This window comes from Schistocerca cancellata, chromosome 10 (assembly GCF_023864275.1).
Source record: "Schistocerca cancellata isolate TAMUIC-IGC-003103 chromosome 10, iqSchCanc2.1, whole genome shotgun sequence".
Taxonomy (NCBI): domain Eukaryota; kingdom Metazoa; phylum Arthropoda; class Insecta; order Orthoptera; family Acrididae; genus Schistocerca; species Schistocerca cancellata.
In genome coordinates this window covers 52,925,716-52,944,326 of record NC_064635.1, presented here as the reverse complement: position 1 = coordinate 52,944,326, position 18,611 = coordinate 52,925,716, and the positions used below count along the sequence as shown (strand labels likewise).

The following is an 18,611-nucleotide window of genomic DNA, read 5'->3' as shown; positions in this document are numbered from 1 at the left end:
GATTCCATGAGAGCTTATCAGTCATATAAAAAAAAAAAAAAGGAGATTTCGCATTTTCACTGAGCTCAAAAATCATTTCAGCGGTGGAGGTAATGCATTTTTAATAGGATTTTAATCTGTGATGAAACCTGGTTACATCATTTTGAGCCAGAGTCCAAATGTCAATGCATGCCTTGGAAATATCCTGAATCACCTGTCTAAGAAATTCAGGACAACCATCAGCTGGTAAGGGCATTTTAACTATCTTCTTGAATGCCCATGGTCTGGTTTTCTGGAGGACCAATGTACTGTCAACAGCCTATACTACTCAGGCATGATGAGAGCAAAGCAAGCTCATTATGAAGCGGAAATATCAGGGATTGCTAAGCAAAGGTGTGATTCTTGTTTTAAAACAATGCTCAGCCTTGTATGGCACAAGTGAAGCTGTAAACTATTGACAAAATGGGTTGGGAGCTTCTGCTTGTATGTCAACCTCCTTACAGCCCTAATCGTACCCCTTTAGATTTTTATCTGTTTCGTGCAATGGAAGGAGCTTTATGTGGCATCGAGTTTGACGGCAATAAAAACATAAAGAAAAAAGAACAAAGTGGCTTCGAGATCAAGGTAAACAATTCTTCACTGTGTGGATAAAGACAGTTCGTAAGATGATGGGACAATCACATAGAAGTTGGTGGAAATTATGTGGTAAAACAAAAATTGTAGTAATTTAATAGACCATTTTTGCTGTATAGCAATTTGTCTGTTTAATTACTGAATGGCCCTCAAAGGTAAGACTCAACATGAACCATGACACAACATACATTCCATTGCACTTATACGGGAACAACACAAAGATGTAGCTGTGCAATTTCTCCAGAATATCTGTACTTCCAGTACGTTTGTCTAGCAAGGCTTCTGTGAAGTTTAGAATTACGATACGAATATTGGCAGATTTAATGAAGTGAGTCAAGTTCCAGTAGCTCAATCTTCGCTGCCTGCATAAGGCACAGAGCCAGATTGAGCCCTGGTCCAGCACAGACTGCAAGGTTTGAGCCTGGTCCAACACAGAGGTTCAGGGATTACTACAAAAACTGTTTATAGCAGACATACATGTAATAAGGGGAAAGATGTACAGTATTTCCTGATGCAGAGGTTAAAACCTTCAGTTCATTAGTTTACTACAGAAAGATGACAGTAATCACTTTTGGTTTCATGCTTCTCCTAAAGGAAAATTTCGAAATTACAATGTTAAATGGCAAAGTCGAAAGAAGGAAACTCAGTATTCCATTGGCAGCGAGATTTTTCACGATGGCGTACATGCATAGTTGGATAAATAAGGAGAAGGAAATCCTCCACGATCTTATTTGATGAACAATGCAGCAATCTCAAGACATAATTTCAGGAAATTTTGTAAACCCCAAATAGGAATGCCCAGGCAGCAATTTGAACCCCTGTATTCCCCACAAAATTTCCATGTATTGAACCATGCAAACTAAGGCAGAATCGCTACTATTAAGACAATAGTAACAACTGTGTACTGTTCTGTGCCATTTTTTCCCCAGTGAAGACATAAAGTGGATGATCTCTGAAGTAGGAAGCTAAAGATAGAAATAGCGCTGTCTTGATTATCATTTAGAGCAAATTTTGTTTACATTCACTAACAACATATTTTACATACATACACCACTATAAATGTAATGAAATAATAGAAGAAGTGGTACTTACATTTTTCTTAGACTTTCATCTTCACAGCCTATAGATGTTTTCTGATGAAGAGACATAATCTGTTACACAAGATGTCGTGCAGCTTCCAGTTACAGTTAAGCGCATTTGTGAAAAACACTGCAAGTGTTTTCCTTTTAACCACCACACCAAGGAATCTACTGCAGCAAAGCAGCAATTCCCAAATTTTCTTGCATACCAAACACAAAAAGCTTTGTTTGCGACAATGTGTACAGAACAATTTCCGAGATACCATACGTTCATCAGGCCCTTACATTTCAAGAAAACATACACTCATGTTTTACAAGATTCTTCCTTAAGATGGGTTATGTATATATGTTTGAGCACAATGAGGAACATTAACGGATCCAATTGTGATGCTCTAACTGTAAAGAGGGAGTAAGAACATAACTGAAAACACTACTAGTAAAAAGTGAAAAGCTTCATATCCAAACTGTAACTCGAGATGACTGAAATGCAAGCGACTCTTCTCACAATGACACGACTCTTCTCACAATGGGTGTCAATGGTTAATACTGTGCTATTTTTTAGAAAACCCTGCACTTATTCACAAACCTTGAGAACTATATTTGCACAAGATAGTACACATTAAAAGTGCCTCCTTCAAGTTCAGACAACTGTGTTGAACTACTGTTTGTGACAGATATCCCTTTTGCATTCTGGACTGTTTCCGTATAAGACGACATTGGTGATCCACTAACAAAAGCTTTCTACCGATCCAACTACAGATGAAGAAAAAGAATAAATCACCACACGTTGAAACAACTCACCTTTATCATTTGCAAACCTTCACTTTCATTCATCAATAAAAAGTTCTGTTTTATCTAGTTCCATGCAAAACATTGCAATTTTGATTATTGGATAGTAGTTGTAGCTTGTTCTTCTAGATCCTCAACTGCCTACAAAGGATTTTCTAATTTCTTTGGAACGTATACAAGCAAGGAAAAGTAAAACTCCTTCTACAAAATTAATTTCTTTAATTTGCCTTTGTTCCAAAAGTGAGTTTTGGAATTATTATTCTTTCAGTCAGGGAAAATTGAGTTTGCAATACGCATAATATTGCAAATTCCAATAGTTTACAAGAAAGAGCCATTTTGCAAGTAGCACATGATTTTTTAAAATCTTATTTATACACTCAGATGTGTTTTGTCTCTGAAACAAGGCATATGTGAGTGAGCAAAATGTCAAATTTCAACCAGATACTTTCAATAAGCTTTTTACTTATGGAAACTCTGCACAATTCTCAAATAACAAATTAGGCATTTTACTGTTAGACATTTTACTGACACTCACAGTAGACGCTTGGGTGTACAAACAAAATAAAAAATTTCATGTGCAAGGAGGCATTTACTTGCAAATTATTGCTATTTATATATAGTTGCTGTGAAAAATGACCACCACACTTAACTTTTTGACTTAGTTACATTGTGTTTTTAAACTTTCCTCTTGTGAGTACACTGTCTACAGTGCCTAAGCAAGTTGACAATCCATTTTTCTGCACAGAATTTCAAATTTCAACAACTTACACAGACATCATCTTGTGCAGTAACTAACGCCTTTTTTAAAAAGAGGGCCGGTGGCTAGATAGTGAACATTCCAACCAGTGTAACAGAGTGGGAAAAAGGAAACATCTGCTGAATAATATTGTGCAGAAAAAAAAAATGCAATTGTTAAATACGTTTTAAAAATATTACTTCTAAGTAAAATATTCTCTGAACAGACTCATTTTAGACTGAAACAGTGTTCTGTTATACTTTTGCTTCCACATGCTGTGTGTTGGTTACAAGAAAAAAGCCTGAAGACAACATAATAGTAATTAGAAATAAAATAAAGAACTCACTGAAAGCATTTCCTTCAGTGTAGAAAGGACCTATAGTAATTTGCTAAAACAGCTTTTATTGCATGAGTAATGCTGATGAAGCTTTCCATCTGGTTGGACAACGTTTTAAAAGTATTATGGCACATTTCTGTCACTTAAAAAAATAAATATTTGTCTATATATTTCTCAACAAGCCTGAACTGTTCACAACAGCCAACTGCTTTGAGTTGTATTGGCCACTACTTATGCGTATAATTAGATGTCTAGCACATCAAAACTGGAAGAAAAAAATGGGAGGCTTCTCTAAAGTCCAACAACCCAAATTATAGAAACCGTTAACACTGAAAAAGCAGTTTCAGAACTTTGGGGTTTGTGACACCTGTTTTGGATCCAAAGAGAAACAGCAAATTTGTTGTATTAATACGTACATATTTGACATAAGCTGCTGTTTTTATGGTAGCTCAGTTTATTGGACTAGTTTCAGCTTTTGCCCATCATCAGTAGTATCTATATAATGTGAGACAAATATTTCTTAAAATACTATAAACTATGAATAAAGTAATTTATGTGTCTGTGGTTTCCTGTATTATTGTAATATGACTTGCCTTATACATTTGCCAACAGAACAAATAAAACGTGGTTTATGCTACAGAATACAAGTGTAATTTTTGACAAAGTTTTTGTTTTTTAGATAACTCCGTTTGTTTAAAATAATGTCAGGTTGTTTCACTATTACATGAAAATTTCTATCTCCTCCAAAATATTTAGCAAGCTAAACAGTCCAAAAACAAAAAGTTAATTGTCAATTTCATCAGCATTCTTTAGCACACAACACATTCCTTTGTCCTCCTAGCAGAGATAGTACAAATTAGGAATAACATATTATAATCTATGGTATATAACAATAATAATCTTTGCATGTACAGCAATTGCCATTGATAACTACATATACTCACAAAAAATTCTTACACTTAATTCAAATACTTGTGTATATATAAACATACAATCAATTATATATTTCAAAACATCCTCTTTGCCTATGCTAAAAAGCAGTACACAAAAGGGAAAATACAATAATCATTTAAAAAACATACTAATAAAACACTATAAATAACATACTATAAGGAATATTTCAAACGATGGAAAATCCTGGATGGATAATGACAGTATTATGAAAAGGATAGTTGCTGCTAACCATATAGTAGAGATGCCGAGTCGCAGATATGCACAACAAAAAGACTGCCAAACAAGTAAACTTTCGGCCAAGAAGGTCTTCATCGGAATACACACGTGTGTGTGCGTGTGTATGTGTGCGCGCGCGCGTGTGTGTGTGTGTGTGTGTGTGTGTGTGTGTGTGTGTGTGTGCGGTGCGCACACACGCATATGTTGTCTAATTCTAATGAAGGCCTTTTTTGGCCAAAAGTTTATTTGTTTGACAGTCTTTTTGCTATGGCTGTCTGTGACTCAGCATCTCTGCTATATGGTGAGTAGCAACTATCATTTCCATAATATTATAAGAAATGTTCACCATTTTCCATAGAATTACTGCTGATGAAAGGCGAGCGTACAAAACTAGTGTGATAAAATAGACTACCATCAAAAAGCAGCTTTCTTCAAACACACAATTATTAATATGACAAACCTGCTAGTTCTTCAAGCTGAAGAGCACCAAATGTACAAGACAAATGGAAATGTTTACGAGTATGGCTCCACATAGAGTAAGAAAAGACCACAAAACTATAGATTTCAAGGACAATCCAGTCAGTCACAGGACCATTTTTTTTCTTTCTTTTCTGTCTGTAATTGTTTGATTCGTCTCTGGCCATGCATCATTAATATCAAAAATGAAAAGTTGTGCTGTAGTTCATGAAACATCTTAAATTGTAGATCCCCCCTAAAATTGGCTGGTTATATTAGTTCCCAGCCCAGAGGAGAGAAAGTACTGTGGTGTCCAAACCAACTTCAAACCTTCACGCTGAGGGAAATTTTAGGATAACAAGAGTAGAATGTCAGTGTGGGACTAATGGGTTGGAAAGAGATATTAATTCAGCACCCAGCCATTTTACTGCTTTATAAATGTGGTCAAGCAGTAATGGCCCAATTAAAAATGTTAATAATAGAGCATGAGAGCAGTTAATAAACATGCTGTATCATTTATCTTTACCACCCCAAATAAATTTCTGCCCAGAAGCAAAATGAAAAATGTATCAAACATATGGTGTTTAGCTACCAGGGACATTAATTGTCAGGAAGATGTGAATAGCAGTACGTCTTTCCTACATGGCAACCTGTACATTTTATTCACTTCCTCTCCTTGAGACCTGCTTAAAAATGTATCTCTATGTAACAGTCATGTAAACATGAAATTATTGGAAAAGTAACACAAAACTGACTTTGACTCTTCTATACTAGCACTCAGTGCAGTGGTACCCAGGGTAATGTAATTTGTCCATCAATTAGAGCTGACAGTAAACAAATGGAAAAACGAGGAAAATGTTACTGATAATTTCGTCAGTCTTCAACTTCTCTGTGCAGGTGTACATTTGACTCCCATAAACCTTCGACTGAGGAAGGCTGACTCAATGAGCAATTCGCATTTTCTTTCCATTTCTTTACTGTCAACTCTAGCAAGTGAATGAGTTACTTTAACTACACTTGTGTTTGTACAGGACAGTGAAAAGCAATTTTATGTCAAATTTCTAGTAACATCAAGTGTATGTGAATTGCACACTGTGATATGGTTTTCAACAGCTCGAGGCAAGGAGGTGGAATATGAAATAAATAATATAGCATTTTGTTTAAAAAAGACATACTACTGTACAAATGTTCATAATGAACAAAGTTACAATAAAGGAAATCTTGATAGTTAATGTCATTTGGGAACTAAACAACAATTCAGTGTGTATGGACGCTCTGAGTATTTAGGAGAAATCATAGCCGTAGCTGTAGCCCTTTGTGTGTGTGTGTGTGTGTGTGTGTGTGTGTGTGTGTGTATGGACGCTCTGAGTATTTAGGGGAAATCATAGCCGTAGCTGTAGCCCTTTGTGTGTGTGTGTGTGTGTGTGTGTGTGTGTGTGTGTGTGTGTGCTTTCTCTGTATCTGACAAAGGAAAATATATATAGATAACACACACACACACACACACACACAAAGTTAATACCTGTATATCAATGCTTAATGGAGTTGGGAGACTGTACTGTTTTTTTGTTTCTGAGCTCCTGGTCCCTATTCATCAGGGTGAAAACAGATAAATATTTTTAACCCTTTTGCTGCTACAGACATGTACTCTGCATTCCGTGCTAAGACAGCTTTTGTTATGGCTGTACTGCTTGCCAAATCTGGTGCCTAAGCTGAGAGACCCTGTTCCAGCTGAGATGAAACACTTATCACCCGATTTTCGAAAACTATTATTGAAAAAATTTTATTTTTTCGCATTTTACAGTCTGATATCTTCATTTGATAAAGAACTGAATTCCTTTTTGCTATCCATCATACTTACTGTGGTGCATCAAATTAGGTAAAATATTGCAGGAAATTTTAAAGAGTTTGCAGAAGTAACAATGCCTCGTGTTAGCTTTGCATATGGTTGACTTTAGCCCATACACAGCAGGAAATGGAATGTATGTAGGATACTGAAATTTTATTTAAAATTGAGAGCAGAACGATATCTCATTTCAGCCATAAATTATTGGGTTTTATAACCAGAGGATCGTCCCGCCCGATGCACCCATTCACGTCCTTGTGCTCTGCACATCATATGGTCTTAAAACTCGTCATATCTCATAAACGACTCAAGATGACACAAGGTTTATTTGAAAATGATACGAGGTGCATTCAAGTTCTAAGGCCTCCGATTTTTTTTCTAATTAACTACTCACCCGAAATCGATGAAACTGGCGTTACTTCTCAACGTAATCGCCCTGCAGACGTACACATTTTTCATAACGCTGACGCCATGATTCCATGGCAGCGGCGAAGGCTTCTTTAGGAGTCTGTTTTGACCACTGGTAAATCGCTGAGGCAATAGCAGCACGGCTGGTGAATGTGCGGCCGCAGAGAGTGTCTTTCATTGTTGGAAAAAGCCAAAAGTCACTAGGAGCCAGGTCAGGTGAGTAGGGAGCATGAGGAATCACTTCAAAGTTGTTATCACGAAGAAACTGTTGCGTAACGTTAGCTCAATGTGCGGGTACGTTGTCTTGGTGAAACAGCACACGCGCAGCCCTTCCCGGACGTTTTTATTGCAGTGCAGGAAGGAATTTGTTCTTCAAAACATTTTCGTAGGATGCACCTGTTACCGTAGTGCCCTTTGGAACGCAATGGGTAAGGATTACGCCCTTGCTGTCCCAGAACATGGACACCATCATTTTTTCAGCACTGGCGGTTACCCGAAATTTTTTTGGTGGCGGTGAATCTGTGTGCTTCCATTGAGCTGACTGGCGCTTTGTTTCTGGATTGAAAAATGGCATCCACGTCTCATCCATTGTCACAACCGACAAAAAGAAAGTCCCATTCATGCTGTCGTTGCGCGTCAACATTGCTTGGCAACATGCAACACGGGCAGCCGTGTGGTCGTCCGTCAGCATTCGTGGCACCCACCTGGATGACACTTTTCGCATTTTCAGGTCGTCATGCAGGATTGTGTGCACAAAACCCACAGAAATGCCAACTCTGGAGGCGATCTGTTCAACAGTCATTCGGCGATCCCCCAAAACAATTCTCTCCACTTTCTCGATCATGTCGTCAGACCGGCTTGTGCGAGCCCGAGGTTGTTTCGGTTTGTTGTCACACGGTGTTCTGCCTTCATTAAACTGTCGTACCCACGAACGCACTTTCGACACATCCATAACTCCATCACCACGTCTCCTTCAACTGTCGATGAATTTCAATTGGTTTCACACCACGCAAATTCAGAAAACGAATGATTTCACGCTGTTCAAGTAAGGAAAATGTCGCAATTTTAAGTATTGAAAACAGTTCTCATTCTCGCTGCTGGCAGTAAAATTCCATCTGCCGTACGGTGCTGCCATCTCTGGGACGTATTGACAATGAACGCGGCCTCATTTTAAAACAATGCGCATGTTTCTATCTCCTTCCAGTCCGGAGAAAAAAATCGGAGGCCTTAGAACTTGAATGCACCTCGTAGCATACAAGTAACTCGTCCACAGCAGTGACAGGTCTGTGGATCAGGACGCATACAGCTGTCCATAACACTGCACGAAAATGCAAGTGGCATGCACAGACACATCCAGAGCACATGGGGAACAGCACAGCAGGATCTGTATACACATCCACAGCATTAATGAAAAAAGTGTTTTGAGACAAAAAAGTTAGTCCTACTCTACATTAAGTGGTCTTTATGACACAACTGGTTCTGCTAATTGCAAAATTAATAACGATACTAAAATAATGACACAATAGCTTAAATTTGTGAAACTTACAGTAAATGCAGGACAGTTAAAAAAAAATTAAAAATAAAAGAAAGTATTTAATTTTCTTTAGTAATAACCAGCTAACCAGCGCTATCCACATCTGATACTTTGAAGCCACCGTCATTTTAGCCAAAAGTGTTGGCCGACTATATCAAATGTGCTATCTGAGAACTTTGGAATGCCATAACTGGTGATGGCCAACTCGTCACCCACAACTTTTGGCCAGCAAGTTACCTGCAGCTTGGTGTTCTCGCGCAGGAAACGCTTGTTATCGCGTGAATCTTCTCTCACTAACTCTTCTTCCTGCTCTTTGAGGACATTCAGCTCTCGCACGAGGGCTGCAGCTTTACGTACATATTCGTCTCTCTGGAGGGCGAGTGTCTGCTTCTGCTGAAGTAACTCATTCTGAATGGCAGCTGCAACAACACCTCTATTATTTCTTTTTGCACTATGAGAAGGTGCTACATGACAACAGAAACACTCATTTAAAGTAATGTGACTCTTCTTTTTAATAAAATTTTCCCCATGTGACTGTGTGTTTTAATACCCATTTATTTCACAATATCAAGATTTCACATCTACAGCCATTATCAAGAGCAAAAGTGAACTGAAAATCAATTAAGTATACGGACCATACAGTGCAGGACGTAATGTGAAGAACATAAAAGTCACTCAGTATGTAAAGAGCATACCTTACATATCACAAAATATCCGACAAGCCTGAATAACACATAATCGATCAAGTGTTTCAACACATACGGTCATTGAATTACAGAATAGAAGTAAAGATTCAAAAATAGTGCAACTGGTGTTTCGAACAGCAAACAAACTTTAACATACTGCATTGGCTGCTACACACAATGTCAACCACATTTTCTGTTTTTTGATCTTTGCTTGTATCCTGTAATGTGGTGACTGGTCTGTATGACCAGATATATGTTGTAATACTTCAATAACGACAGGTTATTCAGACGTGTTGGACATTTTGTGATATGTGAGCAATGCTCTTTAAGTAAGTAGTAACTTTTATGTTGTCCGTATTGTGCACTAAATTTTATGCTCTGTGCATTTTATTGATTTTCATTTCACCTTTGCACTTTAGAACTACTAAAAAGCTAAAATTGCAACATTGTGAAATAAATGGACATTGAAACATACAGTCAAATGATGGAAATTTCAATCTGCAGGTACTAGATGACTGTGGTCCCCAACAAAGGAAAAATCAGTAACATAACAGTTTGGGGAATGAGGGAAGAGAGGAATCTCTAGGTGTAACCTCAAAAACAGCATTTCCTCCAAAGTGAAATGAAAGACTGAAGCTGAGACAGAAAAAAGTAAAACTGAAAATAAAATACTACATATTAAACTTTAGGAGACTTTATCTTCTTTTTTAAAATGGGCAAAAGCTCCAAATACAAGTTTTGGTGCTTTTGATGACACCATTAAAGTTCTCCAACTCACTTTACAGCGTTACTATGAGAGACATGAGAGTTATTTCAAGTTTTCATTCCTTTTTTTAACTTTTTTTTTTTTAATTTCACTCAGTACTACTACTGATATGTACTTGCATCTTACCTTCTTTTTTGGCATCATCGCTCTTTTGATTCGTGACAGACACGGAGAGTGAACCTATAAATCAAATGTCAGTTATTAAACAACGGAAACTCCAGGTATGACAATCAACAATGCAGGAAAAGGTAGATGGTACTTACCATAAAGCAGACACGTTAAGTTGCAGACAAGCACAATTAAAACACGCTTACATAAGTTTTCAGTCACAGCCTTCATCAACAAAACAGAAACACACACCATTCACACACTCAAGCAAGCACACCTCATGCACACACGACAGCAGACTCCCCACCCGTACACTACTATACCTTTGACGTCCCTCCCTCCTCCAGATTGCTGCTTGCATCCCCTGTGATAGCTGCATTCCGGCCCGAGATGCTGTAGTTGGCTGTCACGTGTGCATGAGGTCTACTTGCTTGAGAGTATGAAGGATGTGTTTTTTGCTTTTGCTGATGAAAGCTGTGGCCGAAAGCCTTATGTAAGAGTCTGTTAACTGTGTGTGTCTGCAACATAATGTGTCTGCTTTACAGTAAGTAGCAATCTATCTTTTCCTACAATGTTAAATGTCAGTTATTACTTAAATTGCACAGGAGAAAATCGAATGTGAAATATCAGAAGTGAAAACAACTTTACAATCTTTAGAAGTGAAAACAACTTTACAATCTTTCACACAATGGTATATTAAGAGCATACGCATTTGAAACAGCCCGAAAACAAAAGCAACGAATTTCTAAAATGAAAGAATAGTAATAAAGCTGCAGACATATACAACAGTGATGTTCGTCAGCTTCTAAACTCGCATATTTACATCTAGGGAAGTACATTTTTTATGAATTTCTTTTTATAACAAAACAATTTTGGTTTTTGGTTCCCTGTAAAACAAAGAGCAAAAAAGGGAAAGTTAATCAGTGTCCTTTTTAAAAACAGACATTAAAAGAACAATCTTAAAAGTAACTAACTCCATCAAAGGGCATCATTCCCTCCTTCCTCATGCAACAACAATCAGTGTCCTCGTCAAATTTCAATACTAACTTACTGCCTGTTTTAATGAAACAAGGGAAGATCAGAAAAGGATGATTGTACACAGGGTACGCATATTAGCACACAATACACCAATTATTATGATTATGATGATTATTATATAGCAGAAATGGTATGTAGAAACAAGCAACCAGCACCAAAGTGAAAAAAGAAAGAAAGAAAGAAAGAAAATAAATGCCATAGATTATCAGTTCCTATTAATACAAAAGCAGTAGAGTAAGTGTCATGCCAAAATCATTTCTGATACCTCTAATTAGTAAAGCATTTAGTATTTTTATAGCAATACTGTGCCCTACACACTGGTTCACTGAAGCGAGAGACAAGCCAAAGTTATTTTTTGGACACTGTATCAGTACAGCTAGCCAGTTTCCTGGCCTTGTAAGCACCCTTTGTATTTATTCATTTTAATTTGAGGATAGGGAGGCAACATTTATCAAACTTTGGTCAAAGACTCTTAGAATCCTATTATCAGATGGATCGATTAAATTAACTTCATTGATTATTCATCTCATACTGAAACTGGAAGAGTTAGAACACAGCTGTGGTACAAGGGATCCAGATACTGAAGTGAGATGAAGATAAAGTATTTCATTTTTGTGTTAGTGCATCAAACTAACTACAAGTGGAATTCAAAATTACAATTGACACATTAAAGAAAGTGTTGTCAGGTACCTATTTAGAGCCCTATATTGAAATTCCTGTGCCACTGCGCTGTAGTATGCCACTAGAGGAAGCAAAACAAAATGGTGCAGCACACTGACATAGTGGGTGATTCGTTTTCTGTATTCGAAGAGAAACAGCACTGCAAAAGTCGGAGGAGGTATATGGCAACAGTGCAATGTCATACAGTACAAGTGGTGCAGATGCTTCCAGTATGCTCAAACAACTCCAAATGACAACTAAATGAGTGGGAGGCTGTATCCACATCTACATCTACATCCATACTCCGCAAGCCACCTGATGGTGTGTGGCGGAGGGTACCTTGAGTACCTCTATCGGTTCTCCCTTCTATTCCAGTCTCGTGGAAAGAAGGATTGTCGGTATGCATATGTGTGGGCTCTAATCTCTCTGATTTTATCCTCATGGTCTCTTCGCGAGATATACGTAGGAGGGAACAATATACTGCTTGACTCTTCGGTGAAGGTATGTTCTCGAAACTTCAACAAAAGCCCGTACCGAGCTACTGAGCGTCTCTCCTGCAGAGTCTTCCACTGGAGTTTATCTATCATCTCCGTAATGCTTTCGCGATTACTAAATGATCCTGTAACGAAGTGCGCTGCTCTCCATTGGATCTTCTCTATCTCTTCTCTCAACCCTATCTGGTACGGATCCCACACTGGTGACCAGTATTCAAGCACTGGGCGAACAAGCGTACTGTAACCTACTTCCTTTGTTTTTGGATTGCATTTCCTTAGGATTCTTCCAATGAATCTCAGTCTGGCATCTGCTTTAACGACGATCAATTTTATATGATCATTCCATTTTAAATCACCCCTAATGCGTACTCCCAGATAATTTATGGAATTAACTGCTTCCATTTGCTGACCTGCTATTTTGTAGCTAAATGATAAGGGATCTATCTTTCTATGTATTCACAGCACATTACACTTGTCTACATTGAGATTCAATTGCCATTCCCTGCACCATGCGTCAATTCGCTGCAGATCCTCCTGCATTTCAGTACAATTTTCCATTGTTACAACCTCTCGATACACCACAGCATCATCCGCAAAAAGCCTCAGTGAACTTCCGATGTCATCCACAGGGTCATTTATGTATATTGTGAATAGCAACGGTCCTACGACACTTCCCTGCGGCACACCTGAAATCACTCTTACTTCGGAAGACTTCTCTCCATTGAGAATGACATGCTGTGTTCTGTTATCTAGGAACTCTTCAATCCAATCACACAACTGGTCTGATAGTCCATATGCTCTTACTTTGTTCATTAAACGACTGTGGGGAACTGTATCGAACGCCTTGGCCCTCTGAGTCTCGTGGACGAATAGTGCGAGCTGGGTTTCACACAACCGTCTTTTTCGAAACCCATGCTGATTCCTACAGAGTAGATTTCTAGTCTCCAGAAAAGTCATTATACTCGAACACAATACGTGTTCCAAAATTCTACAACTGATCGACGTTAGAGATATAGGTCTATAGTTCTGCATATCTGTTCGACGTCCCTTCTTGAAAACGGGGATGACCTGTGCCCTTTTCCAATCCTTTGGAACGCTACGCTCTTCTAGAGACCTACAGTACACCGCTGCAAGAAGGGGGGCAAGTTCCTTCGCGTACTCTGTGTAAAATCGAACTGGTATCCCATCAGGTCCAGCGGCCTTTCCTCTTTTGAGCGATTTTATTTGTTTCTCTATCCCTCTGTCATCTATTTCGATATCTACCATTTTGTCATCTGTGCGACAATCTAGAGAAGGAACTACAGTGCAATCTTCCTCTGTGAAACAACTTTGGAAAAAGACATTTAATATTTCGGTCTTTAGTCTGTCATCCTCTGTTTCAGTAGCATTTTGATCACAGAGTGTCTGGACATTTTGTTTTGATCCACCTACCACTTTTGACATAAGACCAAAATTTCTTAAGATTTTCTGCCAAGTCAGTACATAGAACTTTACTTTCGAATTCATTGAACGCCTCTCGCATAGCCCTCCTCACACTACATTTCGCTCCGCGTAATTTTTGTTTGTCTGCAAGGCGTTGGCTATGTTTATGTTTGCTGTGAAGTTCCCTTTGCTTCCGCAGCAGTTTTCTAACTCGATTGTTGTACCACAGTGGCTCTTTTCCATCTCTTACGATCCTGCTTGGCACATACTCATCTAACGCATATTGTACGATGGTTTTGAACTTTGTCCACTGATCCTCAACACTATCTGTACTTGAGACAAAACTTTTGTGTTGAGCCGTCAGGTACTCTGTAATCTGCTTTTTGTCACTTTTGCTAAACAGAAAAATCTTCCTACCTTTTTTAATATTTCTATTTACGGCTGAAATCACCGATGCACTAACTGCTTTATGATCGCTGATTCCCTGTTCTGCGTTACCTGTTTCAAATAGTTCGGGTCTGTTTGTCACCAGAAGGTCTAACATGTTATCGCCACGAGTCAGTTCTCTGTTTAACTGCTCAAGGTAGTTTTCAGATAAAGCACTTAAAAAAATTTCACTGGATTCTTTGTCCCTGCCACCCGTTATGAACGTCTGAGTCTCCCAGTCTATATCCGGCAAATTAAAATCTCCACCCAGAACTATAACATGGTGGGGAAATCTACTCAAAATATTTTCCAAATTATCCTTCAGGTGCTCAGCCACAACAGCTGATGAGCCAGGGGGCCTAGAGAGACGTCCAATTACCATGTCTGAGCATGCTTTAACCGTGACCTTCACCCAAATTATTTCACATTTCGGATCTCCGTCAATTTCCTTCGATACTATTGCACTTTTTATCACTATAAACACGCCTCCCCCTTCACTGTCCAGCCTTGATCTGCGGTATACATTCCAATCTGAGTTTAGGATTTCATTACTGTTTACATCTGGTTTCAGCCAACTTTCTGTCCCTAGTACTATATGGGCATTGTGACCGTTTATTAATGAGAGCAGTTCTGGGACCTTTCTATAGACGCTCCTGCAGTTTACTATTAGCACATTAATATTGTTATTCCCTGTTGCATTTTGCCTACTCCTACCTTGCTGCGTCTCAGGAGGCGCCTTGTCGGGCCTAGGGAGGGAATTCTCTAACCTAAAAAACCCACATGTGCACTCCACACGTGCTCCGCTACCCTTGTAGCCGCTTCCGGTGTGTAGTGCACGCCTGACCTATTCTGGGGGACCCTACATTTCTGTGAGAACTGGGAATCTCAAGGCCAGTGGAGGCCCCGATGCTTGAAGAGCAGCACATCACATTCGAGGTGATAGTGGAAAAGTGGAAATTAGCCACAGATCAGTTCTGAACATTTCACACAACATTTTCAACGTTACAAAGGTTGCTGTCCTTTCGGTTCCACGAGTGCCTGTGGCCATTCGAAAAGCTGACCGAACTGAGGTGGCAGCGGAAATGCTGCCGCCGGGTCAAGCCAATCCGGATGACTTTTTTAGTTTCCTAATCACTATGGGCAAGTGCTAGGCAAACTTCTATGATGCTCATACAAACAGCATAATGAGCAGTGAAAATGTGGATACACCACTGCGAAAACGGAATCACACAAAATGATGCCGAGAGTATTTGACACTCTTATTGTATGTTGCTAACAAATTAAAGGAGTAGTCACACAGTTCGTGCATTCGAATGTCGACACTGTGTGAGCTGAGTCTGGTGTCAAACCATGTAAAAAACATGATAGGGAATCTTTCTGAACATGTAGAGCAATACTGAACATGGTACACATTCTGAACATGCATCTGATGAGATGGAAGAATGCCACCTACATCATAAGCATGTCATCTCTTTTTGGTACAGAGTGAGGAGACAACATATTGGCTTTCGTCTTAAGTCCACATTTGGTGGGTTTTGTATGATAACTTAGGTCCTATGAATACACATTAGTGGAAATCAGTATAAAGGAATTGGTTGCACAAAAAATAACATTGTCAGTTGGAAGAGTTCTGCATACTGTGTATGCCATAGTATGAAATCCAGTATACTGAGAAATGGAGTCAAACGGTTTTGTACTTAAGATCAATAGTACATTATATAACAAGACATTTACGACTCAGGTGGTAAAGGGTGGAACTCAGTATAAAGGCAGTCTGCTATGTGTAGCGTTAGCATGTCCATATGTGTCTTTACTGCAAAAAGGAAAAAGTCACAATTAGTTCAAAAAATGGTTCAAATGGCTCTGAGCACTATGGGGCTTAACATCTGAGGTCATCAGTCCCCTAGAACTTAGAACTACTTAAACCTAACTAACCTAAGGACATCACACACATCCATGCCCAAGGCAGGATTCGAACCTGCGACTGTAGCAGTTGCGCGATTCCAGACTGAAGCGCTTAGAACCGCTCGGCCACCACGGCCAGCAGTCACCATTAGTGAAAGCATATGTTGTGTACATAAACCATGACTGTGACAATGCCATGTGGAAAACAGTTTTCATGTGATGAAAATGCAAAAATTGGCACAAACAAGGAAATAGGACACTCTAACTGTCAAACTGATAAGAAATTGAGTTGCACAATTACGGTGATTGATAATTTCATTAGACTCAGTGCACAATATGGACAAAATGAAAAATGTGGGCAATGTAGAAAATTACCTGAGGCATAGATAGGGTTACTTTTGCACAAAGCAAGGGCCACAAACCATTATTATTCTCAAATTGTTGCGCTGATTTACAGTTGCCAGTAACTGCATTACTTGTGTGACAAATTCTGTCACATGACAAACATCTTGCATTCAAGAAATGACTGGAGTAACACACATTAACACACAAACATCAACAGGCTAGACTGGAGTTTGCTGAAAAACGTACATCATGGACTTCAAAATGGGATAAAGTGATCTCCGGTGGTAAGAAGTAGTTTAACTTAGATGGCCAGGATGGATTTCAATGTTAATGGCACAATCTGAGAACAGAGAATTAACAGAAATTTTTAATGGTGGCAGTGTTATGATTTGGGCAGCCTTCTGTGTATCGCTTGACTGAACATTAGAATAAACTCTGAAATCTACACTGAAATGCTAGAGACAGAACTGAATAGAATGTGTGAGGATCTAGAGGATGAAAGTCTAATGTTTCAACAAGATATCATAACTGTGTATGTTTCTGCTGCTGTGTATGTTTCTGCTGCCACCACCAAAAGGTGGTGTGAAGATAAACATATGGATGTCTTACCCTGGCCTTCACTTAGCCCAGATTTGAACCTCAAGGAAAATCTTTGAGGAATACTTGCAAGATGTGTTTATACAAATGGGAGGCAATTTGAGGCCATACGTAAGCTGAAAAGAGTGGGAAGCAATATCACTGCAAGAACTACTAAACCTAAAAAATTAATGCTGAAGATATTTTTTTGAGGTATTTACGAAGAAAGTAGGTCAGATAAATTATTAACAATGCAATAACTCAACAGGACGAGTGCCTTCATACCAATTTCCACACACGAAATGCAAATGCCTTTTTTGGTTACTTGTACTATAAAAGAAATTACATAATTACATCATGATTGTTCATGCTTTATATGTATCTATAACCTGCTACATGCTACATGTTTGCTTCAGACTTTGTACTATTACTTTCGTGGAACCCTGCCTTTATACTAATTTCAACTACAATATGGCATTTCAAAACACCAGCAAATTAGTCTGTGTAGAACTCGTCATTTATCGGTATGATCTGTTGAAATAAAATGATGGAGAACATCACATTGGTCGTTGTGAATTGCGTGTTATGAAAGTACACCACTTCGAGGCACTGTGAAGATCCATATAAAACATTTTTTTTGGTACAATTTGTTGTAATTAAATGTCAGTTAATAAAACGTCTGTAAATGAAGCCTTCAGAAGACAGTAATGCATAAAGCTGGTCGATACAGAAGTTCTGCTTCGGGTAATAAATAGAGATGCTGTGTTACAAAGTGGGGCATGATGTGGCACAGGTTCGCATTACACTACATCCAAATTATTTTCACTTCCTTTGAGTTTTCTAATATGTCTGAGGCTCTCTTACTCATTTAAAACAAGTATATTCTATAAAACTTTAAGTAATGTAAACAAAAGTGTGCTCTTCAGAGGGGTATTTCTTCGATTGGCTTTATCTACAGGAGAGGTTGCACTACTGGCAGTAAGATCTGTAGCATTTTCTTGTTTAGTCTTGTACTTCACAAGTTCTACAGATTCTGGTACTGAATAGAAACAGCGATCAAATATGAATGACTTTAGTGTTTTATGAAAAGTGACAATGATGAAATAATTTTCATCTTATGTGGAAGACTATTGTAAATTTCTATCATGTTTTTTGTAATGGAACTTTTATAAGCTGATGTTCTTACTTATTGTATATGGAACTTTCATTTTTTGCCTT

General features: G+C 38.5%; 1 protein-coding gene across 5 annotated transcripts in view; it reads right to left on the bottom strand.

Moving 5' to 3' along the window:
* LOC126106779 (zinc finger matrin-type protein CG9776-like) overlaps positions 1-18,611 on the bottom strand; it is a 268,248-nt gene that overhangs the window by 140,589 nt on the left and 109,048 nt on the right. For all 5 annotated transcript variants that reach the window (XM_049913158.1, XM_049913157.1, XM_049913159.1 and 2 more), the window contains 2 exons: positions 10,546-10,599; positions 9,205-9,386 (listed from right to left, as the gene is read on the bottom strand). In XM_049913158.1, the coding sequence (XP_049769115.1) occupies positions 9,205-9,386; positions 10,546-10,599 (236 nt within the window). The remainder of the gene's footprint in view (positions 1-9,204; positions 9,387-10,545; positions 10,600-18,611) is intronic.